A 19187-nucleotide genomic window follows, 5' to 3' on the forward strand; every position below is an offset into this window, starting at 1 on the left:
ATCGTACATCAATCGCCAAGGGGGGACAAGGAGTCCACTAGTGGCGGAGGAGGCACAGCTTCTGATGAGCTGGGCAGAGCGCCATCTCAGCTCCATCGCAGCGTCCCACATTGCCGGGGTCGACAATGTTCAAGCAGACTTCCTCAGTCGACACCGCCTAGACCCCGGGGAATGGGAGTTGGCGGACGATGCGTTTCGTCTCATTTGCGAAAGGTGGGGGCTGCCCCACATGGACCTGATGACCACATGGCACAACACGAAGGCTCCTCGGGTTTACAGTCGACGTCGGGAGCGAGGCGCCGAGGGCGTCGACGCGTTAGTTCTGCCTTGGCCGACGAACGTGTTACTGTACGTGTTTCCTCCGTGGCCAATGATAGGCAAGATCCTAAGGCGCATAGAATTGCACCCATCCAACGTGATCATGGTAGCACCGGAGTGGCCACGGCGCCTGTGGTTTGCGGATCTCGTTCAGCTCTCGGTGGATGCTCCCCTTCGCCTCCAGGGGTTTGCGGGACTTCTCCGTCAGGGCCCCGTTTGTTTGGCGGATGCGGATCACTTTTGTCTCGCGGCATGGCTTTGAGAGGCAGCGCCTGAAGAGGAAAGGCTATTCAGATGCGGTGGTGACCACGTTGCTACGGTTCAGGAAGCAGTCTACGTCCTTGGCTTATGTCCGTGTCTGGGTAGTCTTTGAGGATTGGTGTGTACACCGAGGGCTGGATCCCATCTCCGCCTCAGTCTCCGATGTCCTGGCTTTTCTTCAGGCCGGTCTTGCCAAAGGTCTTTCCTGTAGTACTCTTCGCGTACAGGTGGCAGCAATTGGTTGTTTGCGGGGTAAGGTTCGCGGTTCCTCTCTGGCCCTGCATCCGGATGTCTCTCGTTTTCTTCGGGGGGCTAAGCATCTTCGCCCGCCGCTGCGTCATCCATGTCCCTCCTGGAATCTTAATTGGGTCCTTTCCACTTTGTGTGCAGCTCCGTTCGAACCCTTGAAGCGGTCTACTCTCAAGGATCTCATGTTGAAGACCGTTTTTCTGGTTGCGATTACTTCGTCTCGGAGAGTCTCGGAGTTACAGGCTTTGTCTTGTAGGGAGCCGTTCTTGCGGATTTCCGATTCGGGAGTTTCCCTACGGACGGTTCCGTCCTTTTTGCCAAAAGTCGTGTCACCGTTTCATTTGAACCAGTCAATAGAGCTCCCTGCGTTCGCGGGTGGGGAATACTCGGACCCGAAATGGAAGGAATTACGGAAGTTAGATGTGCGGAGAGTCCTCCTTCATTACCTGGAAGTCACTAACCCTTTCCGGGTGTCCGATCATCTCTTCGTTCTGTGCTCTGGTCCAAAGAAAGGGGGCCAGGCCTCCAGGACGACAATCGCCCGGTGGCTTAAGGAGGCCATCGGCTCAGCGTACGTTGTACGGGGGAAGCCTATCCCGATCGGTCTCAGGGCTCACTCGACAAGAGCTCATGCTGCGTCTTGGGCGGAATCTTCTCAGGTGTCGCCTCAAGAGATTTGCAGGGCGGCTACCTGGAAGTCGTTACATACCTTCATTAGACATTATCGTTTGGATGTTCAGGCTACTGATTCTGGGGGTTTTGGAGAGAGGGTACTCCAAGCGGGACTCTCTGCTTCCCACCCTCGGTAATTTAGCTCTGGTACATCCCAGGTGTCCTGGACTGATCCTGGTACGTACAGGGAAAGGAAAATTAGTTTCTTACCTGATAATTTTCGTTCCTGTAGTACCAAGGATCAGTCCAGGATCCCGCCCATTTTTGCTGTGCTGAAGTAACGGAGAGTCCGCTCGCAGTTTTACTAGCTATTCTGATTATTGGTTTCGCTCCTTCGGTTTGGGGGTCCTGTTCCAGTTGGGGGTCCTTTGAATGGCTCCCTGTTGATGTTAGTTATTTAGCTAGTTTGTTTGTTCTGGATTTTCTACTTTGACATTACATAAGACTGAGGGGCTGTGTGAGGCACGTCGCTAAATGTAGCCAAGTCCGACAGATCTTGCTCTGTCTCCATCTACTGGTGCGGAGTCACAACCCAGGTGTCCTGGACTGATCCTTGGTACTACAGGAACGAAAATTATCAGGTAAGAAACTAATTTTCCTTTCTTGTCAGCTGAATTGTTGTTTTCTTACCTTTTGGTGTTCGGTGGGCCTGTGCCTTTGTTTTTCGCCGGGGTTTCTTTTAGTTTTTTAGTTTATTTCATACTTTTTATTTCGCGCCATTTTTTCTTTATAATGCCGCGAGGCACGGCCTGCCGCGCTTGTGGAGATGCGCGCGCGTCTCTCCAGGGAGAGTCTCTGTTCATCCTGTCACCCCGGGGGGGAAGGCTCATCAAGTAAGGGACTTGGACACTTCGCGTGGCCCCAAAACCTCGGCCCAGCTGCTCTCCTGCCCCAGACTCTTTTCGCTGCAGTGCGGGAACTGAGGCACTCCTGTCTACTCTGAGGGTGGCGACACAACAAGCTAGTCAGGGTGCTTCTGACCCGCCTCCACTGTCGCCGCAGCCTGCGGTCCCTGGGGGGGGACAAGCCGCGCGAAACAGGGCCATATTTATCGGCTGAAAGCCTGGAGGAGATTTCAGATTCTTCTTCCTCTTCTTCTTCTGCCTTTTCAGGGGATTTTCTTCGTTTTCTTCACAAAGCTTACAAATCTAAGAAATTTCATAAGAGACATAAGAGTCTCTCATCTGAACAGAGGTTAAGGCCACGTTCCTCAAAAAGGGCTAGTCCCACGGATTTGGGAGTGGGGTCAGCTCTGAAGCATCCCCTTCGTCAGGGTCCGGATCAGACAATTTTTTCTTTTTCAGATGATTCTGAACATGGCTCTTTACCTATCCTGGACAAGTCCTTGTCAGAGGGGGATTTAAATGAAGACCCTGCCTTGAGTATTAGTTCAGACCCTCATGTTGCGGATGGGGATGACCCCAAAGTAGTCCGCCTGTTTAGAAGAGAGGAACTTAGCCCCTTAATTCCAGCTATTTTACTGGAATTGGGTCTCGAGGTTCCAGTAAAGGATTCTCGGATGGGTGACGTTGACCCAGTGTTGCTTGGCCTTAGAGGTCCCACGACATCATTTCCTTTTCATCTTTCTCTCACTGACCTTATGTACCGGGAGTGGGATACTCCTGAGTTGGGGCTTAAGGTAGCATGAGCCATGGAAAAATTGTATTACCTGAGGAAGCTTTGGAAATTTTAAAATTTCCTAAGGTGGATGCCGCTGTTTCAGCCGTCACTAAGAAAACAACTATTCCAGTAACTGGGGCTACGGCTCTTAAAGATCTCCAATATCGTAAGCTGGAGGTTCAGCTTAAGCAAATTTTTGAGGTTTCTGCTCTTGGTGTGTGGGCGGCCATGTGTAGTAGCTTGACTTTGCGAGCTGGACTAAGATGGGTCCAGGCTTTACAAAACAATTCTTTCCTCTCTGAAGAAGTTGCTCAGGCTGGTAGACTGGAAGCTACAGTTGCTTATAGTGCAGATGCTTTATATGATCTCATTAGGACCTCGGCTCGCTGTATCGTTGCTTCTGTATCGGCTCACAGACTTCTCTGGTTGAGGAATTGGTCTGCAGACGCATCCTCCAAAGCTCAATTAGGGGCTTCACCCTTTAAGGGAAAATTATTATTTGGTAAGGAATTGGAAGATTTAATTTTGTCCCTAGGGGAAAATAAGATTCACAAATTGCCAGAGGACCGTCCTAGGCCTAGAAGCTCTTTTTCATCTCGCTCTCGTTTTCGGTCTAACAGAACATAAGAACATAAGAAAATGCCATACTGGGTCAGACCAAGGGTCCATTAAGCCCAGCATCCTGCTTCCACAGTGGCCAATCCAGGCCACAAGAACCTGGCAAGTACCCAAAAACTAAGTCTATTCCATGTTACCATTGCTAATGGCAGTGGCTATTCTCTAGGTGAACTTAATAGCAGGTAATGGACTTCTCCTCCAAGAACTTATCCAATTCTTTTTTAAACACAGCTATACTAACTGCACTAACCATATCCTCTGGCAACAAATTCCAGAGTTTAATTGTGCGTTGAGTAAAAAAGAACTTTCTCCGATTAGTTTTAAATGTGCCCCATGCTAACTTCATGGAGTGCCCTCTAGTCTTTCTACTATCCGAAAGAGTAAATAACCGATTCACATCTACCCGTTCTAGACCTCTCATGATTTTAAACACCTCTGTCATTTCCCCCCTCAGTCATCTCTTCTCCAAGCTGAAATGTCCTAACCTCTTTAGTCTTTCCTCATAGGGGAGTTGTTCCATTCCCCTTATCATTTTGGTAGCCCTTCTCTGTTCTTCTCATCCGTCGGCTCCTCCAGCTAAACAGTCTTCAGATAGACAACAGAATTGGTCTCAGTCCTTTCGTGGCCGCCGCTTTGGTAGACCTGGAACTTCCCAAGTCTCAGGAGGCACAAAGTCTGTCCAATGAGATAAGGCCGGTCCTTTCTCCGGTTCCCGTCATAGGGGGCAGGCTGTCTCTGTTTTACGGAGAATGGGCCAGATGTACGTCGGATCAATGGGTTCTATCAGTGATAAATCAAGGTTACGCTTTAGATTTTGTTTGGTGACTTCACCACCTGTTCCTAATTTCACCATGTTCTTCCCTACAAAAGCATCTCATAATCCAAGACCTTGCTACAGCGTTTAAGCGACCTAGGAGCTATAGTTCCAGTTCCAACATCAGAACATCGGGAAGGTCGTTATTCAATTTTCTTCGTCGTTCCCAAAAAGGAAGGAACCTTTTGTCTCATTCTCGATCTCAAGAGGGTCAACCGTTGTCTAAGGATTCCAGAGTTCCGGATGGAGACTCTTCGGTCTGTCATAGCTTCGGTTCACAGAGGAGAATTTCTAGCATCTCTCGACCTTACCGAAGCTTATCTTCATATCGGCATTCAATCCGATCATCAGAAGTTTGTCAGGTTTTGCACTCTAGGGCAACATTATCAATTCAGGGCTCTCCCGTTCGGATTAGCCACAGCTCCCAGAACATTTACCAAAATAATGTTTGTGGTGGCCGCTCAACTCAGGAAGGGAGGACCTGTTGGTACATCCGTACCTGGACGACTGGTTGATTCGAGCGAAGTCGGAATCTCTTTGTTATTATACAATCAACAGGGTAATCAGCCTTTTGCAGTCTCTAGGCTGGGTGATCAACGAAGACAAGAGTCACCTATTACCTTCCCAATCTCTGGAGTTTTTGGGTGCATGGTTCAACACTCGTCAAGGGATAGTGTTCCTTCCGGAGCATTGCCTTCTTAAGATTCAATCACAAATTCGAGACTTAGTCTATTCCTATTCCTCGTGTGCGGGATTACTTGATAGTTTTAGGTTCAATGACCTCTACTCTGGAGTTGGTTCCCTGGGCCTTTGCGCACATGAGACCACTTGAGTCTGCATTGCTTTCACGCTGGAATCCGGTTTCGGAACTATACCACCTTCCCCTTCCTCTTAGAGTTCCAGCCTAGATTGGTGGTTACAGACAGCGAATCTGCAACGAGGTGTACCACTAGAGATTCTGGAATGGACTGTGGTCACTACCGACGCCAGTCTTTCAGGCTGGGAAGCGGTATGTCAGAATACATCTGTTCAGGGTCAGTGGGCCGAAGAGGAAGCGCAGTGGTCGATCAATCTTTTAGAGACCAGAGCGGTTCGTTTAGCCTTAATCGCTCTTCAGCCTCTCCTTTGCGGGAAGTCGGTTCGGGTTCTTTCCGACAATGCGACCACGGTAGCGTACATCAACTGTCAGGGAGGAACCCGAAGCTTCCTGGTAGCTCAGGAAGCACAACAGCTGATCGCCTGGCCGGAGCAACATCTGCTCAGCATCGCAGCCTCACACATTGCCGGGGTGGACAACATTCAAGCCGACTTTCTCAGTCTGCATCATCTCGACCCAGGTGAGTGGGAACTGTGCGAGGAAGCCTATCAAATGTTATGCAACAGATGGTCCACTCCGGCAATGGATCTCATGGCCACATTTCAGAATGCCAAAGCTCCTCGGTTCTTCAGTCGCAGGAGGGAAAGAGGAGCGGAAGGAGTAGATGCTCTGATACTTCCTTGGCCAAGGGATGTTCTTCTCTACGTGTTCCCTCCCTGGCCTCTAATCGGCAAGGTTCTGCATCGGATAGAAGTTCAACAAGTCAACGTTGTCTTAGTGGCTCCGGAGTGGCCACGCTGTCCGTGGTTCGCAGACCTGGTCAGACTAGCACTGGACGGTCCCCTTCGATTTCGAGATCTTCCCTGCCTTCTGTCTCAGGGTCCGGTTTGTTTGGAAGAGGTCGAACACTTCTCTCTAGCGGCATGGCTTTTGAGAGGCGTCGGTTAAAGAATAAAGGTTATTCAGATGCTGTAGTGACTACTTTATTGCGTTCTAGAAAACCTTCTACATCTTTGGCCTATGCAAGGGTGTGGAAAGTTTTTGAATCTTGGTGTAATGAGCATCAAGTAGATCCAGTTCACTCTTCGGTATCCAATATTTTATCTTTTTTACAAGACTGTTTAGCCAAGGGTTTGTCCTGTAGTTCCTTACGGGTACAAGTAGCAGCGCTTGGATGTTTTCGTGGTAAGGTTCAGGGATTATCCTTGGCTGCGCATCCGGATGTAGCGCGTTTTCTCAAAGGTGCGCAACATCTATGTCCTCCATTTCGGAATCCTTGTCCTGCTTGGAGTTTGAATTTGGTTCTTAGGGCTCTGTGTTCGGCTCCCTTTGAACCCTTTAATCATGCGAAGGTGGTGTTTCTTGTGGCCATTTCTTCAGCTCGTAGAATTTGAGTTGCAGGCCTTGTCTTGCAGAGAGCCTTTTCTTAGAATTTCTGATACAGGAATTTCATTATGGACTGTACCATCTTTTTTACCTAAGGTAGTATCTTCTTTCCATTTAAATCAGTCCATAGAGCTTCCGGCTTTTCCATCTTTAGATTGTTTGGATCCATCCTCTAGGGATCTTAAAAAATTGGATGTACGACGAGCTCTGTTGCGTTATCTTGAAGTTACAAACAATTTTCGATTGTCTGATCATTTGTTTGTTTTGTGGAGTGGCCCTCGCAAAGGTCATAAGGTTTTGAAGGCTACGATTGCTCGTTGGTTAAGAAACAATTCGTTCAGCTTATCTTCTAGCTCGTCTTGACCTTCCTGAAGGGTTGAGAGCTCATTCTACTAGGTCACAGGCTACCTCTTAGGCAGAATGTCAGTTAGTTTCTCCTCAGGAGATTTGTAAAGCAGCGACTTGGAAGTTGTTGCATACTTTTGCTCGTCATTACCGCTTGGATGTTCACGCTCCAAGTTCGGCAGCTTTCGGAGAGAGTGTTTTCCGAGCGGGACTCTCTGGGTCCCACCCTAATTGAATCAGCTCTGGTACATCCCAGGGTCTGGACTGATCCAGGTACGTACAGGGAAAGGAAAATTGGTTCTTACCTGCTAATTTTCGTTCCTGTAGTACCATGGATCAGTCCAGATGCCCACCCTTTATGTCTCTGTATTATATTTGTCTTTTCGGAGAGTCCGCTCGTTCACTGTTTGGGTGATTAAACCGCCTTTCATGCTGTCTATTGTTCTTAATATTTTCTTGTTTGTTCCCAAGATTTTTTGGGGGGATTCTGCTTCCATTTAGGATTTGTGAGTTGGAAATTTGTTCTCCTATTTAGATAGCTAGTTAATATGTTAGTAGCTAAATTTCTGCTTTGATACTGCTCAATACTGATTGTGACTGCAGGTGGTGCTCCAGGGTATACGTCAGAGTCATTAGAATGTTTTCTCTGCCTCCCTCTACTGGATTGGTGACATAACCCAGGGTCTGGACTGATCCATGGTACTACAGGAATGAAAATTAGCAGGTAAGAACCAATTTTCCTTTATGCAGCGGGATTTGCTTCGATGGGTTCAGCAAATGTTGACGGCCCAAGACCTTCCCCCTGGGGAAACTGAACAGGTGGCCCGTATGGAATCAGCTGTCGCCTATACGGCAGATGCCCTTTATGATCTTCTTCGTACCTCGGCACGTACTATGTCTTCGGCGGTATCTGCGCGTCTTCTGTTGTTGCTCCGGAACTGGTCTGCGGATGCCTCTTCTAAATCCCAACTCTGATCCTTCCCTTTTCAGGGTAAGTTATTGTTTGGTGATGAGCTGGAACAACTTATCAAGGCCTTGGGTGACAACAAGGTGTACAAGCTGCCAGAGGACAAGCCCAGGGCGGCCTGCGCTCTGGGTAACTACCGAGGCCATTTTAGGGGACAGCGTTTTCGATCAAGTAGGGGGGCTTCGGGCTATACCCCTCGGCAATCAGCTTCAAGAGCACAGTCTTGGTCGTCTTCCTTTCGAGGCAGGCGGCCTCAGCGAGTCGGGACCCATGCCTTCGCACACAACAGCAAGCCTGCACAATGAAGGGACGCCGACCCATTCCTCCATACCGAACGTCTGGGGTTGGCTGTCCCACTTTTATGAGGAATGGGTCAAAATTACTTCCGACCAGTGGGTACTAGATATTATAAGTCACGGTTACGCTTTGGATTTTGCTCGTCCCCTCCGGGATCTTTTCCTGATGTCCCCTTGCGGGCCACCGCGAAAGCAACAGTGGTCCTTCAAGACTCTAGGTTGGTTGAAGGCTCTCGGAGCCATTATGCCAGTTTCTCCGTTGGAGCACCGGACCGGTCGATACTCTATTTCATGGTACCAAAGAATGATGGGACTTTTCATCCGATTTTGGACCTCAAGCAGGTCAACAAGGCCTTGCGGGTGCCTCGCTTTCGGATAGAAACGTTGCTGTTGGTCATTGCGGCTGTCCACAAAGGAGAGTTTTTGGCTTCTTGGATCTGTCGGAGGCATATCTTCACATAGTGATCCAAGAACACCATCAGCGGTTTCTCAGATTCATGATCCTGGAGCAACACTATCAGTTTTGTGCCTTACCCTTTGGCTGGCGACTGCTCTTCTCGTATTCACCAAGGTGCTGGTGGTGGTAGCGGTGAGCATACGTCTGGAAGGAATTCTGGTGCATCCCTACCTGGACGATTGGCTTATTCGAGCGAAGTCGGAAGAACTCTGCCGGGTGGTGGTCCGTTCGGTTGTGTATTGTCTGCAGTCGCTGGGCTGGGTTGTCAACTATGCCAAGAGCCAGCTGACTCCAACTCAGGTGATAGAGTTCCTGGGGGCTCGATTCGATACGTTGGCGGGCAGAGTCTCCTTTCCCCTCGATCGCATGGACAGGTTGATGTCCCAGGTGGGCGTCTGCTGTCACTCCCCTCCCCAGTGGTGTGGGATTATTTGCAGATTCTTGGATATATGGCATCTACCCTGGAGCTAGCCCCTTGGGCCTTCGCACATCTAAGACCTTTACAGAGGGCGCTGCTCTCGCATTGGGATCCCAAATCGGAGGAGTACCAGATCCCTTTGCCTCTGCTCGAGCCGGCCAGGTCTAGTCTGGCCTGGTGGCTCAATCCGGATCACCTACTGAAGGGGGTGAACCTCGAGAGCCCCCCAATGGGTAGTGGTAACGACCGATGCCAGCCTCTCCGGTTGGGGAGTGGTGTGCCAGTCGAGGTCAGCTCAGGGTCCTTGGACTCCGTTTCAGACACAGTGGTCCATCAACAGGTTGGAGACCAGAGCGGTCCGACTAGCTCTACAACACTTCTTACCCATGTTACGCAACAAGGCGGTACGGATCCTCTGCAACAATGCGACCGTGGTGGCCTACATAAACAGACAAGGAGGCACCAGAAGTCGTCCCGTGGCTGATGAGGCTGACAGGCTGATGAGATGGGCAGAGCGCCACCTCGACCGGATTGCGGCGTCTCACATCGCCGGAGTCGACAACGTTCAGGCAGACTTCCTCAGCCGGCAACAATTGGATCCCGGGGAATGGGAACTGTCGGAGGAAGCGATGAGCATGATATCGAGACTATGGGGGACTCCCCATCTGGACCTGATGGAAACTCGTCGGAACGCAAAGGCGGCTCGTTTTCTTCAGTTGCAGGCGAGACCACGGGTCCGAAAGAGAGGATGCTTTGGTTCTTCCTTGGCCACCGCATGTTCTCCTTTATGTGTTTCCTCCATGGCCGCTGATTGGAAAGGTATTACGTCACCAGAGCCCAGTGATTCTAGTGGCCCCCGAGTGGGCCCGAAGGCCATGGTTTGCCGATCTGATCAACCTAGCGGTGGACAGTCCGCTGCGTCTCAATCACCTGCCCAACCTGCTAAGGCAGGGTCTAGTATTTTTAGAGCAGGCAGATCGATTCTGTCTAGCGGCCTGGCTTATGAAAGGAGGCGGTTAAGGAAAAAGAGTTACTCTGAAGCAGTTATCTCTACTCTTCTGCAAGCCAGGAAAACTTCTACGTCGCTTACCTACGTTCGGGTTTGGAAGGTCTTTGATTCCTGGTGAAGTGGGCTCGGTTTGTCCCCACGACGAGCCACGATCGTTCACATCCTGTCCTTTTTACAGGACGGGTTACGAAAGGGTCTGTCTTACAGCTTGCCTCAGGGTTCAGGTTTCGGCCTTGGGCAGTCTCCGTGGTAAAATTGATGGTATTTCCATTGCGGCTCACCCGGATGTGATACGGTTTTTGAAGGGGGCCAAGCACTTGAAACCACCAGTGCGAACGGTTTGTCCATCCTGGAGTTTAAATTTGGTTCTCCATTCCCTATGTGGACTACCATTTGAGCCCTTGAAGCGAGCGACGCTTAAAGACTTGACGCTTAAAGCGGTGTTTCTCGTAGCTATTGGTTCGGCTCGGCGGGTTTCAGAACTCCAAGCCTTGTCCTGTCGAGAGCCTTTACTGCGTATTTCTGATTCGGGTATATCTCTTCGCACAGTGCCCTCCTTTCTGCCCAAGGTAGTCTCGGCTTTTCATGTCAACCAGTCGGTCGAGTTACCGGCATTTTCTGATGCAGATAAAGATCTGAGAAGGTTGGATGTCCGGGTCCTATTGCGATATTTGGAGGTTACTAATCCGTTTCGATTGTCTGATCACCTCTTCGTTTTGTGGAGCGGTCCTAAGAAGGGGGCTCAGGCTTCTAAAACTACTATCGCCCGATGGTTGAAGGACGCTATTGCTTCCGCCTACATATGTTGTGGGCACCCAGTGCCGGATGGTCTTAAGGCGCATTCTCTTCGGTCTCAGGCGGCTTCATGGGCAGAAAGCCAGTGTCTCCCCACAAGAGATTTGTTGGGCGGCCACGTGGAAATCCTTGCACATGTTTGCTAAGCATTATCTGTTAGATGTGAGGGATCTGACAGTGGATTCCTTTGGTGACAGTGTGCTTCGCGCGGGACTCTCCAGGTCCCACCCCATTTAGGGCAGCTCGGGTACATCCCAGCAGTCTGGACTGATCCTGGTACGTACAGGGAAAGGAAAATTAGTTCTTACCTGTTAATTTTCGTTCCTGTAGTACCAAGGATCAGTCCAGACGCCCGCCCGTACACAGGAGAGTCCAGTCAGCTGTTCATATTTTCTCGACAGGTTATTACGCAAGTCCGTTTTCCTTTGGCAGAACCACCTTCGGTTATCTTGTTCTTGCAAGTTCATGCTCGTTCTTCATTTTGAGTAGGTTTAGTTTTAACTTGATCTAGTCACTGGTTGAAAAAGCGTGTTTACGCATAATGTTCTATATTAAACAAATTTTTTGGTAGCAACGGCCATTCATTCTGATTTGATATCGATAATACTGAGGGATCGCAGGTGGCACCCCGGGTTATATAGGAGGTGCCTTTCAGTTTCTCTCTGACTCCATCTGCTGGAAGGGAGGCATAACCCAGCAGTCTGGACTGATCCTTGGTACTACAGGAACGAAAATTAACAGGTAAGAACTAATTTTCCTTTCCTCCTCAAAATTTGTAGTGTACACCTTCTAGTTATTTAAAATTATTTTCTGCAATATATAGCAGGAAATGAAAGCACACATAATTTGACAACAGCACAAATTATAAATATACCCATTTCTCCAAATTATAATTAGTTTTTTTTATATATTTTACCATTTTAGAGTTAGAAAAATTGCTGAATACATTAACTTATCCACTGACTTAAACACCTTCCAAAATCTTTCCAGTACCCTCCCCCAACACTTCAGAATTTCCCCAGTTTTCCCTCCAAAACTCACCAGATCCCCCAGCATCAGTATCAGATGATTTGGGAGATAATTGGATTAAGCGGTTATAGAATATTGATTAGGGTTGGGGATTGTATTTTTTGTGATTATTAATATTGTGAATTATTATATTTTTGTAATGACTGGGTTTCTAGGAAAAAGTGGGAATCAAATTAAGTAATAAATTATATACAACAGAAGTATATTTTCTAGTTTCCAAATAAAAATCCCTTTAATTGTTGCTGTATATCTAATTTTTATGGCTTGTGGTTCAATGGCCAGAGCAAACAACAATGGTGATAATGGGAATCCCTGTTGTTGTGCCCCTTTTCATTTAAATATTTGATAGGAGAGAATACTACTCTGTTGTCTATGGACACTGGAAAAACCTTCAATAAAGCTGAATTAATATTTTTTATTTAGCATTATGGGCAAGTTTGGTTTTATAAAAAGTTTTTACTTTGGGACAGATTTATTACAAAGAATAATTGGCAAGGTAATGGTCAATATAATAACATCCCAGATATTTAAATGAAAAGGGGCACATCAACAGGGATTTCCATAAGGAAGGTGGTATGTTTAGTATGAAAGATATCTGATATATTTATTTATTTATTTATTTATTTATTTATTTAAGGGTTTATATACCGGAGGTTCCTGTATAATATACATATCACCCCGGTTTACAATGAACAGTAACTATCGCTTCAAGTTAGCGGTTTACAATGAACATGGTTAATCCAAATAACAGGAAAATATATATAATAATGTTAACAATTAAGAAGTAATAATAATAGATAAAATAACAATTAATAAATAAATAAAATAAATAGATAACTAACAGTAAACATCCTTGAAAAATAACAGTAAATATGAGAGAATACTTCTCTGTTGTCTATGGACACTAAAAAAAAACCTTCAATAAAGCTGAATTAATATTTTTTATTTAGCATTATGGGCAAGTTTGGTTTTATAAAAGTTTTTACTTTGGGACAGATTTATTACAAAGAATAATTGGCAAGGTAATGGTCAATATAATAACATCCCTGATGTCTTTCATACTAAACATACCACCTTCCTTATATAACCTGTGGATGACTGTCCAGCAATAAAACCAACTTGGTCCAGGTGAATCACATCTATTTTTTTTTTGAGTTGTTAAGCTAATATTGTAGATTAAGATTTTTAAATCCACATTAAGAATTAATGTAGAGATTTCAGATAGTGTCAAAAGCTGGGGGTCACTTTAGACTCCAGCTTCTCTTTGGTACCGTACTTTTTCAGGTGGCTTGGCATGTCTACTTTCAATTATTAAATGCTTAGGCATCTGAAGCCTATATATGAATGATTTTGCTTTCTGGATAGTGATTTCATCTTTAATTCTTAGGGTGTTAGGTTTTTGAAATGTTTTGTTGATAGGGATGCCGATTGCTGTACTCAGAAAGCTCTAACTTATTCAAAATAGTGCAGCTAGGTTAATTTGTGGTATGAGTAGAAATGAAAATGCTGCTCCATTGTTAGTTTACCTCCATTGATTACCAGTGTTGGAGAGAATAAAGTTAAATTATTAACAGTGGCCTTTTGCTGTTTGCAGAGTAATGGTCCAACATACTTGTATGATAAATTGGAATGCTACATTTCAGATCAGACCTTGCTGTCTTCACAGGGTTTCCAGTTGTCAACTTCAGTGGGATATAGATTTGGCTGCAGTATTTTCATAAAACCTTTTACTAGCATAGCTTCACAACTATGGAATAAGTTACCAATTGCAGTGCTGTTGAAACTGACCTAGCGAAAATTCTGGAAACATGTTAATGCTTTCCTGTTCCCTAATACTTGAGTGCGTAGGGCTGCAGGAATAAAGGGTTTAACACTGTAGAGGGTGATTATTTGTTTTTTTTTTTATATTTTTTATGGATGTTTTTATTGTAAACCACTCTAATAGTTTTACTTATGGTGAGGTTTATAAATAAATGTAGCTATAGCTGGAACAGAATAAGGGATCCTTCCTTTCCTTAGAGATAAGCATTATAATTGTCTGTATCATAGTCTTTGACAATACTTGTTGCAATTTAATTTTGGAACTAGGGTATCCAAAAATTCCTTGTAATATTGTATCAGTATTAAGGGCTGTGTTTTCGAATGGTTCAAATGATTCCTGACTATCGTTCATGAGTCGTCAAAACATCACACCTGCCCAACTGCAAAGTATGGGGTGGATTTTAAAAGGCCTGTGCGCATAAATCCTGGGGTTTAGGCGGTGGCCGGGCCTTGCGTAAACCCCGGAATGCGCACAAGTGCCAGGCCTCTTCAAAGGGGTGGGGCGGGCCGGGACAGTGCCGGGACCCGACTTTATAACATGTGCATGTCAGCGAGTGCATGTTATAAAATCAGCGCATCCATGTGTGCGTGCAGGGAACTGTACGCACGTGGACACGCGCACTTATGTTTGAAAATCTACCCCTATGTGGGTACTTTTTTACTCACAGTCTTATCAGTTTTCAAAGTAAAAGTTTGCAGTGTCGAAGGAAAAGTACTGGCAAAAATGTTTCTGTAGAAATTTTTTCCAACCAAAACTAAGTGCTCTGGAAACATCTCTGCTACAATGCGAGAGAAAGTCTGCCAGTTGTGGATTTGTGTATTTCTTTTTACTCTATACAGGATGGGCTATTTTCAAACTGCCACACTATGTCCAATGTCTCTGTCCTGGCACAGACTTGTATCTTTGCTTTCTTGTTTGCTCTGTCTTGCTCCTTATTAGCTTTTGTTTCAGTTATGACCACATCTAATCTTTCTGCTTCTATAGGTGGGGATTGCTCTTAAACCATTCCTGCCCCAGCTGCAGACTACCTTTACCAAAGCATTGCAGGACTCGAACCGCTCTGTGCGCCTAGGGCTGCAGATGCCCTGGGACAACTGATAATTATCCATACAAAGGTGGATCCGCTCTTCACTGAGCTGCTGAATGGTATCCGCAGCAGTGAGGATTCTGGAATCAGGTACTGGACATCACACCAAAGAGGTCATATCAAGAGCATTTTGAAAAAAAACCTTTTATCTCTTATGCATGTATAAACACAGTATTTCAAAAGTTTATTAGGCAAGGGCTACCAAAATGATAAGGGAATGGAACAGCTCCCCTCTGAGGAAAGACTAAAGAGGTTAGGACTTTTCAGCTTGGAGAAGAGACGGCTGAGGGGGGATATTATGATAGAGGTGTTTAAAATCAAGAGAGGTCTAGAACTGGTAGATGTGAATCGGTTATTTACTCTCTTGGATAATAGAAAGACTAGGGGGCCTCCATGAAGTTAGCGTGTGGCACATTTAAAACTAATCGGAGAAAGTTCTTTTTCACTCAACGCACAATTAAACTCTGGAATTTGTTGCCAGAGGATGTGGTTAGTGCAGTTAGTATAGCTGTGTTTAAAAAAGGATTGGATAGGTTCTTGGAGGAGAAGTCCATTACCTGCTATTGATTAAGTTCACTTAGAGAATAGCCACTGCTATTACTAGCAACAGTAGCATGGATTAGACTTAATTTTTTGGGTATGTGCCAGGTTCTTATGGCCTGGATTGGCCACTGTTGGAAACAGGATGCTGGGCTTGATGGACCCTTGGTCTGACCCAGTATGGCATGTCATTATGTTCTTACTTGTATCAAGTACTTGTATCAAGTAATGGTGGGGGTGGAAGGGAAATAGAACCAAGAGCTAAGAGAAACAGATAAGTATGAGAGAAAAAAGTGTGTGAAGCTTGCTGGGCAGACTGGATGGGCCATTTGGTCTTCTTCTGCCGTCATTTCTATGTTTCTATAAGTATTCTACTTTTAAACCATACTTTTTGAATGTGTATATGGCTCATCTGCAGTTTCTTTGTATTCATTTGAACAGCTAAAACATCACAATCAAATACAAGTTCACATTACTCAGATTGATATAAGCTAGTTCCAACAACCCTTGGTAGTATACAATAACTGCAAAGAATGATTGAATCCGTCTCTCATAGCAAATCTTTTACTGCAAAACTCTAGGTAATGAACAGGATATTATCAGAGGTTCTTATGAGGAAAGGCTAAAGAGGTTAGGGCTCTTCAGTTTGGAGAAGAGATGGCTGTGGGAAGATATGACAGAGGCATATAAAATGAATAGAATGAAACTGGTAAATGCAAATTCCCTGTACGTACCCGGATCAGTCCAGGGCAGCTGGGTTTTGCCTCCCCTCCAGCAGATGGAGACAGAAAAAGACTTCGCGGACTGTCTTATACTCCTGAGGTGCCACCTAGTGTCTGTCTGTATTTTTCTGTCTCCAGCAGATGGTGGATCTGCAAAGCCTAGTGTCTGGTGTTAGGTTTAAATTTCTCTGATTTAGGTTTGATTGGCACAGGTATTTTTCAGAGGAAGGTTAGGTTACTGTCCCTTTATCTTTAAACTAGTTTAAAAAAAAAAAAAGTTTGTTCACACAGATTGTGGCATTTAGCCTCCCAGGGGGTCAGTATGTCCTGGTGGGACCATCCCCCCTGGTATTTGAGGCTGGTGAGCAGAGGGTTGGAGACCCTGAAACTGCCGCGGCTGAGGGTGATACCGGCTCACTCACCCTCAGCGGGACCCATCCCGACCAGGTAAAAAAGATGTAAAAGTTGTATTTTCTTGTCTTGGGTGCTCCAGCCTAGCGTCCGCTCCGTTTTTGCCGCAATGAATTTACTAGGAACTAGGTGCTACATTTAAGACAGGAGAAAATACTTTTTTACTCAACACATAATTAAACTCTGGAATTTGTTGCCAGATAATGTGGTAAAAGCTGTTAGTGTAGCTGGGTTTAAAAAAGGTTTAGACAAGTTTGTGATAGAAAAGTCCATAAACCATTATTAAGCCGGTCATTAGGAAATCCACTGCTTGTCCCTGGGATAAACAGCGTGGAATCTATTGAATTTAGGAATCCTGGTCTGGCCACTGTTGGAAACAGGATGTGGGGCTTGATGGCCCTTTGGTCTGACCCAACATGGTGAAACATATGTTCTTATGTTATGTTGTACTGCACAGTCCTGTTTGTGCTTGGAAAATTTGACTAAAACACACATTGTCAAAAAAAAACCCCCATCTGTCCCGAAACTAATTTGTCCTATCAAGTGATAGTCACAAATGAGATCTCCGATCCTGCTTCAGTTGGTCAGTGTGTCACTTTCATTTGTGACTTTCTGCTCTACTGGATGCTTATTGGGAAGCAACTTTAAATCTGTCTAAAAGCATGGCTTAAAAGTAACGTGATATATAATAAATATTGCAGTCTGTATAGTTTTAAAATACTATAAGGTGCACAATAAGAATATTTTCTTTCCCTGTACGTACCTGGATCAGTCCAGACAGTGGGTTTAGCCTCCTTTCCAGCAGGTGGAGACAGACTAAAACTGAAAGGATATCCTATATGAGGACAGAGCCTATCCTGTAACCCTTCAGTATTCGTCTGTCTCCAAGCAGGTGTAGCAGCTCCCCTTCGGTTCTCTGCTTGTAGGCTAGCTAGCCTTTTTCCTTAGGCTCAAGCAAGTACTTATTGTAGTTTTCGTTTTACAAATTTCTCCTCCTCATAATAAGGCCTGTTTGTCTTTTAGTGTTTTTTTCCTTTTTTCTGTGAGGGAGATGGTTCCGTCTCCCGCCTCTTGCCGGGCTCAGGGGGGCTTTGCCCCTTTTGCGCTGCATAGCCTGAGTCCGTGACGCTTCCATGCGTGGGGACCGAGTCTCTCGGGGTCTCGTCTCCCCCCCCCCCCCCCATCTGGCTGCCGAGAGGGTTTAGAACCTGCTGCTGCGCTCAGTAAAAAAAACCCAAATTTAGGAATAAAATTTCCAAGTTTTAAATAAGTTGCAGGTATTCACATACCTCTAATTTATTTGCAGCAGTAGACCAGTCTTTTTTATTTTTCTGGTCCTAGCCGGCCTTGATCTGGCAGCCAGACAGGCAGGAGTCAGCAGGATTCCCTCCTGCTTCACTCCGGCCCTGCAGGCTGTCAATCACAGCTTTTTTTCTACTTTTTTTTTCTCTGTGGGCAGACTGCCGGCCGGGGCATAGCAGAGCCCCGGCCGGCAGTCTGCCCACAAGAGAGGCAGACTGCCGGCCGGGGCTCTGCTATGCCCCGGCCGGCAGTCTGCCTCTCTTGTGGGCTGCCTTTGCCGCGTTTTTCGCAGCAGGGCCTCTGCTCTGCTTGCCTGCAGGGTGGGGGAGGGCCCCTCCTCGTCAGGACAAGCAAATCCAGCCCGGGGATCGTCTCCCTGAAGCATGGCCAGGCCGTTCCCGGGTCGGCAAAGCCCAGGAACGGCGGCCATATTGGATTTTTCAGTGGCCCCGATTTCGGAGCTCCCTGAGGCTTGGGGGCCAGATTATTTTGAAATACCCACCGATTTGAGCCCCGCGGGTCCCCAGGAGGGGGGTCCCGCCCCCTCTCCTCCCCCCCCCTCCGGGAAATCCAGGGTCCCTTTTTCTGCGGAATTTGTCCTCATGCATAAATCTTATTTAGCTAGCTTGCAGGAGGAGGACGAAGGCCCCCCCTCAACCCCCCCCTCCAAAAATCCCTTGTTCCGCGCCGTTGACTTCTAGCCCGGCTGTGGAGCCCCAGGGGCCGGTTCAGGTGTGGGTGGTTCCAGGGGCTCCCCCCCCCAGTGGATCCAGGGTTCCTGGACCCCGCTGCTTCCCCGGAATCGGAGGATACCCCCCCTCTGAAGGGGGATGACCCAAGAGCCCTTCGCTTGTTCCGTAAGGAAGAATTAGAGCCCCTCCTCCCCTTCGTGCTTCAGGAACTGGGCTTAGAGGATCCCACTGTGGATACCCTCATGGACTCCCTGCCCAAAGATATGAATCCGGTCCTGGGAGGGCTCCGGGCTCCGGCTACCGCCTTTCCCTTCCATCCCATGCTTAAGCTTCTGATCCTACGGGAATGGGAGGCCCCTGAGGGGAATCTCCGGATGTGCCATGGATAAGCTCTATCCCCTCCCGGAGGAATGTCTGGAATTGCTGAAGTATCCCTCTGTGGATTCTTATGTTTCAGCGGTCACCAAGCACACCACGATTCCGGTTGAGGGATCGGCTCTCAAGGACGGACAGGATCGTAAGCTAGAGGCTCATCTGAAA

General features: G+C 46.8%; 1 protein-coding gene across 1 annotated transcript in view; it reads left to right on the plus strand.

Moving 5' to 3' along the window:
- The window catches only part of GCN1 (GCN1 activator of EIF2AK4), a 433190-nt gene that overhangs the window by 353133 nt on the left and 60870 nt on the right, over positions 1–19187 (plus strand). The window contains 2 exon segments of the mRNA XM_029571925.1: positions 14878–14962; positions 14965–15070. Coding sequence (XP_029427785.1) covers positions 14878–14962; positions 14965–15070 — 191 coding nt within the window.

This window comes from Rhinatrema bivittatum, chromosome 11 (genome assembly GCF_901001135.1).
Source record: "Rhinatrema bivittatum chromosome 11, aRhiBiv1.1, whole genome shotgun sequence".
In the NCBI taxonomy this organism is placed as follows: Eukaryota; Metazoa; Chordata; class Amphibia; order Gymnophiona; family Rhinatrematidae; genus Rhinatrema; species Rhinatrema bivittatum.